This window comes from Acyrthosiphon pisum, chromosome X, assembly GCF_005508785.2.
Source record: "Acyrthosiphon pisum isolate AL4f chromosome X, pea_aphid_22Mar2018_4r6ur, whole genome shotgun sequence".
NCBI lineage: Eukaryota > Metazoa > Arthropoda > Insecta > Hemiptera > Aphididae > Acyrthosiphon > Acyrthosiphon pisum.
In genome coordinates, this window is record NC_042493.1 from 128,444,181 (window position 1) to 128,449,923 (window position 5,743).

General features: G+C 27.1%; 2 protein-coding genes across 2 annotated transcripts; one reads left to right on the plus strand and one right to left on the minus strand.

Annotated features, from left to right (window-relative positions):
* The first annotated feature begins 65 nt into the window (after window positions 1-65).
* LOC103309198 lies at window positions 66-2,503 on the plus strand. The gene is made up of 6 exons (XM_008184055.1): window positions 66-218; window positions 1,261-1,469; window positions 1,533-1,622; window positions 1,735-1,833; window positions 2,265-2,376; window positions 2,441-2,503. The coding sequence occupies exons 1-6, from the start codon at window positions 66-68 to the stop codon at window positions 2,501-2,503; spliced, it is 726 nt and encodes a 241-aa protein (XP_008182277.1).
* Window positions 2,504-2,797: 294 nt separating this feature from the next.
* LOC103309199 (putative nuclease HARBI1) lies at window positions 2,798-5,244 on the minus strand. The gene is made up of 6 exons (XM_008184056.1): window positions 5,133-5,244; window positions 4,805-4,932; window positions 4,120-4,269; window positions 3,455-3,599; window positions 3,119-3,266; window positions 2,798-3,056 (listed from the first exon to the last, which is right to left on the minus strand). The coding sequence occupies exons 1-6, from the start codon at window positions 5,242-5,244 to the stop codon at window positions 2,798-2,800; spliced, it is 942 nt and encodes a 313-aa protein (XP_008182278.1).
* Window positions 5,245-5,743: the final 499 nt, after the last annotated feature.

A 5,743-nucleotide genomic window follows, 5' to 3' on the forward strand; every position in this document is an offset into this window, starting at 1 on the left:
CAACAAAATGTCGTGCGAAATTTTGAAAAAAAAGTCAATCCGTAACAAATGATCAAAAAACAGCAATGGTTGATTTTTTAAACAGCCATTCTGATTTGTTAAAAAGCAAACATTCAGCCACTTTTACACAAAATATTGCCACAAAACAATGGCAAGAATTAACAGATTTGTTAAATTCAATCCCAGGGCCAATAAAAGACTGGAAAGCCTGGCGTAGAGTACGTACAAATAAATTAAAATTCATCTTAAAAAGAATTTTTATGATTGATGAGATAGGAAACGATGATATTTAAGGACAATTAACTCATGCCTGCAAAATTTGCGATGTGTACTACGCGTAGTAAACCGACCTTACTTTAAATTTCATATCATGTGAATAATAATACAGTTTAAAATTTAAATATTATGTGATGAGATTAATTTTTTAGAACCATTTAAAACTTAGCAGATTATTAGGAGAATTAAGTATAATATATATATATATATAGATCATATTATTATGTAATTAAAATATAATATTTATGTTAATATCAAAAATAACAAATACAGTTAACAAAAGATAAATAAAAATTCCAAATTATAAAAATCCATCCTAATATTTTGTAGAGATGTGTTTATTGACAGTGTAGAATGTTTAGATACAATTCAAAATTTTTTTATTAGTAAAATAAAATATAAATATTAGCAATGTTATATTAACTATATTAATATAATACCTACAATAATAAATCATTTGAGAAATCATATTAACTATAATATCATATTATAATGACCAACCATAATAAATATTAAATAGTAATAATATGATATGATTAAATGTCTTTAAAATAAAGTGACAATTAACACATCAATGTGATTAACATAATATGTATTAACTCCAAATATTTGAGAAGCCTAAGATGAACACAATATATACATTATACAACATAACATAATATCATGATTATAAAATAGTATTTATTATTTTGCATAGGTACTAATAAATAAAATTAACTGAATATGCCTAATGGCCAATATACTGCTCATATATACTCACACTCACATAATAAGATTATTTAAAATTAAATTAGAAAAATATTTAACTACAAAATTACATTTTTAAAAAAAGTCTATTTAATTACAAATTATGAGAGTGTAAAGTGTATTAGTGTGTGATATTATAGTTTATTTAAAATTCAAATTTATATATGTGCATTTCTAAACTATGTGGAAAATAATAAATTGTTGATTTCTATATTCCTATAAAATAATAACTTGCAGACATGGCAAGATCTTAAAGCTGAGGCAAAAAAAAAACAAGCACAGCTCAACAAAAGCTTGAAAGTTACCGGTGGAGGGCCATCAACTGCTGACCCACTAGATAATTTTAGTGAAACTGTGGTCACCCTAATAGGAGAGGTACCAATCACTGGTGACCCTTTAATAACAGAGTCGAAGGTTTCCTTTGATTTTGGCAGTAAATCAAATATGTAATAAAACTAAATTAAATGGAAATCATACATAATATTATTTATTAAATATTTATATTTTAGAAAATCTATACCTATAATAGCATCCTCTATGAACAGTGTGAACACTGGATTTGAAGAAACTGCTTCAAATAATAATGCTTTTGATTCTATGTAAGTGACAATTTTATGAATGGCACTTTTAGACAGTTGATTAGAGAATCTATTTAAAATGTTTATTTAAGATTTAAAACATGTCATAGTTCAATACTTGTTTATTTAATAGTCAAATTGTTGAAGAAACTAAATGTCAACCCTCAACTTCAACCTCGTATAATAATAGTTCGATAGATTTAGAGTTAGCCACAAATACAGCGAATACCACGTAAGTTTATTGCAATTCGATCGCATGTAAGTTGTACCTACCTAACTTGTAAGTCACATTAATAACCAGGTAATATGATTTAATGATTATGTACTCAGTCTGATAAAATATTTATAAGTCATCGTGCTATGTAATGAATAATTATTTATCACTATGGGATTAACGAGTATTTGAATAATTAGTTAAAATATAAAATAATATTTGATATTAATAATAATAACAGTAATAATAATACATAACACAAAATTCAGTGATGTAATAATCTTATAAAATTTAATCTAAACATTGTAGTACTTAGTCTTGACTATTTACAGATAAATATCAATCGGTAAAGGGAATAATACATTAGTACTTATCAATGATGAATATAAAAATTGTATTAAAGAAATAATATTACTAAATTATTTGTTTACATATTTTTTATTAAATAGTAACAAAAGGAAATTTGAAGGGTCTGTTAAAGAAACAATGACCAAAAAAGATCGTCTACAGCACACTTTTAGAGCTCAAGAAGAGCTGTCAATCGCCACTAATGACAGAAATGTAATTTTTAAAGAATATTATAAAAAAAAAAATGAATACTATACTGAATTATTAAAACTAAAAGAACGAAGTACAGCCGCAAAAGAAAGAAGTGCAGCAGCACAAGAAAGTATTGCTGAAGCTTTAAAGTTAATTTACAGTAATAAACATACGTAATTTTTTTTCATTTTTCTTCATTTTAATAAGTTATAATTACATTAGGTACTAAAAATTTAAAAAACTCTGGCTTTTAAAAATGTATATTGTAATAACAAAATTTGTTAATTAACGTTAGAACACTTTAATATATAAATATTGATTTTATTAAATTGTTTAATTTCAATGTTAAATAACACATTATACTTGTGAAATAATTTAGGTACCTATTGGCCGTTATAGATAAAGTTCCATTGTAAGATAATATTGATACTGAAGAGGTGCATTACGTAAAATATCGGTCAACAATCTGTTGTCGAGCTCGTTGGCCAGCAGTTAATTCTGGATTACCTCTATCGTCAATGTGCGCATTATCAACATTATTTTGTTGAAAAATACCATAGTCTACTTCATTTGTATCAAAATCTTCATTATACAATGGAATGTTATCCATAATGCACAAATTATGTAAAACCACACAAGAATTTATAATTTTGGATGCTTTATTTGGTGCATAGTGAAGTGTTCGATGTTTTAGCAGGCATCTGAAATAATGAACAATTTAAATTAAAACCTCATAAAAAATATAATATTTTACGTTTATTACCGAAACCTCATTTTTAATACTCCATTACAACGTTCAATTGTAGATCTAGCCTTACAAATGACATCGTTGTAATTCGCCTCTGGAGTATCAGGTCGTGGGTCCAAGAATGGAGTTAATAACCATGCCCGCAAAGCATACCCAGAATCACCTATACAAAATGTAAATACAATAACATTACATTTTTGAATTCTTATTTGCTATACTAAGACACTAATAAGTATTAAAATTTAAGACTTGCAGATATTATTATATTAATCATTAACCATTAAACTTTTTTAATTTTGAATTATAGAGCGGACATAATATTTGTTTTATATAAATGTGCTTAATAGTTACCTAAGAGCATATACGATTTATGTCCTTGTGCATGCAAATCGGTCATTAGCGCTTTTATGTTACTTGTATTCCAAATATGAGAATCATGGGATGACCCTGGGTATCTTGCAGATACATTTAAAATTCTCAAATTAACATCACATATCTGCCACATACAATAAACACCACCAATAAAGTCCATACAAATAAATACATCAAGTTTATTTAAAACCAGAACATATAATATAAATAGGTATAGTACTCACCAATTGGGTATTTATTGAATGGTACCCCTTTCTATTCACATATATGTGTTCAGGGTACGTGGGGTCTTCGGTTTTAGGCGGTACTATAGCTATATGTGTGCAGTCAATAACACCCACGATACCTTGTATATTAAATTTATCATGAAACCTTCAGAAAAAAAATTTAATTACAATAAAAGGAACAAGAAGTTTGTTTCTTAACAGGGCATCCTTTTTTTTTACTTATGTAGCTAGGTATGTGAAGTACGAATTTGGCGGTCAAACTAAGTTTTATGGCCGTTGGAAGTTTGTAATTTTTACAATATAAATGGAGAAAAAATAAAATATGTTCGGTAAAGTAAAAAAATATAAATTTATAAACAAAAACCAGTACCCTTTTTGGACAGCATTTAATTCCACAAAATTGCTTGGGAAATGTACAATTTCATCAAATATTTCAGGACGACATAATGCAGTGGTTACTTCTTCTACTATCCTACTCACAGACGGTTGACTAACAGAGGCATAGTGACTGACACCTATGTCCATCTGGTAGCTACCAGATGCAAAAAACCTAAGAGCTGTCATAACCTAAATAAAGTTGAAGATAAACAAAATGTGGTTAGGGTTAGATAATTTAAATTATTTAATTATATAGTTAGATAAGTATCATAAGTAATTAACCAGAATAGGTAATTAAAAGTTAAATTTATCATCTAATGCATTTTGTAATGTTGTCAAGTTATGAAATGTTGGCTTAAGTATTCACATAACAATAATAGTAGATAGTGTCATATTAAGTAAAAATAATAATAATAATGTGCACTATTATTATGTGTATGTTCCGATAGGCGATATGTTATACCCATGATAAAAACTGTGGCAACGAGAATGGCTATTTTGTGAAGCGATCGTTTTATAATAATATAATAGTGGTTGTGGGTTTCTTAATGATAAACTCGTTTACAATGCATATACTTTTATGAAACTAGTTAGATTGTGGAGGGAGAATATCCCTATTCACAGCCACGCGGGAAAAATTGGTGGATAGGTCTTACCTATTTTAAATACTCTATGTACTTATATACCTATACACACATGTATAAAAAGATTTATAACCCCATACTTTTTGTTGCATGGTCAGCGCACTACTTCTTGAAGGAGCTTTCATGAAAGGCGTCACCATCTGAACTACCTTTGTCGCCAAATCTTTTGATAACCGATAAAATCTAATGAACTGGCGATCAGAAAGACCTAAATTAGAAAAAAAATTAAAAAACTATTTTTTACACTAAAATATCATGCAAACAGTGAGTACACCGTACACTTAGTAGGTACTTTAAAAACACTATAAAAAAAACATTCAATAAAGTACGAAAACTGATAGGATGATAGCTGATAGTATTTTGCTACGTATTAAATGTATTAAAAATAAATATGTAATAGGCACTTACTTTGGAAAGGATCTATAAAGTCATACTTCTGTAAAACAATTTCCGCATCTTCTTCGATTTGTTCTAATAACTCTACACCATTCAGCTGAACATAAAGGTCTAAATCATCCATATTCAAATAATAAAATATCAAAAGTTCTAGTTGAAAAGATTGAATGTGGTGGAAGTCGGTATTTCGGTAGGTCTAGACACTACAGAAACAATACTTTCACTAGAGACGATTGCAAGTTAAATGAAAATAAGAATATAATTAATAGATATTAAACGATTGGGATTAAGTAACGACTAACGAATATAAATAATTACCAACTGCAATCAGTGAATCACGTAACGAAACACTATAAAATCAATAATTATAATAATATATAACAAAGGTACATACCTAATTTATTTTTATTTTATTTAATCAATTCAAATTCAAAACATTTAGTCTCAACAATAACAGTAGGCGCATAAATAAATTATAAATTATAAATGATTACCTATATCTATTAAGTTTTATAACGATGAAATTATATAAAATATGTGATTTAATAATATAAATTCGAAGAATCGAAAGTCAATTAAAATTAATATACAATAACCTATATATTATATACCTAATTAATATT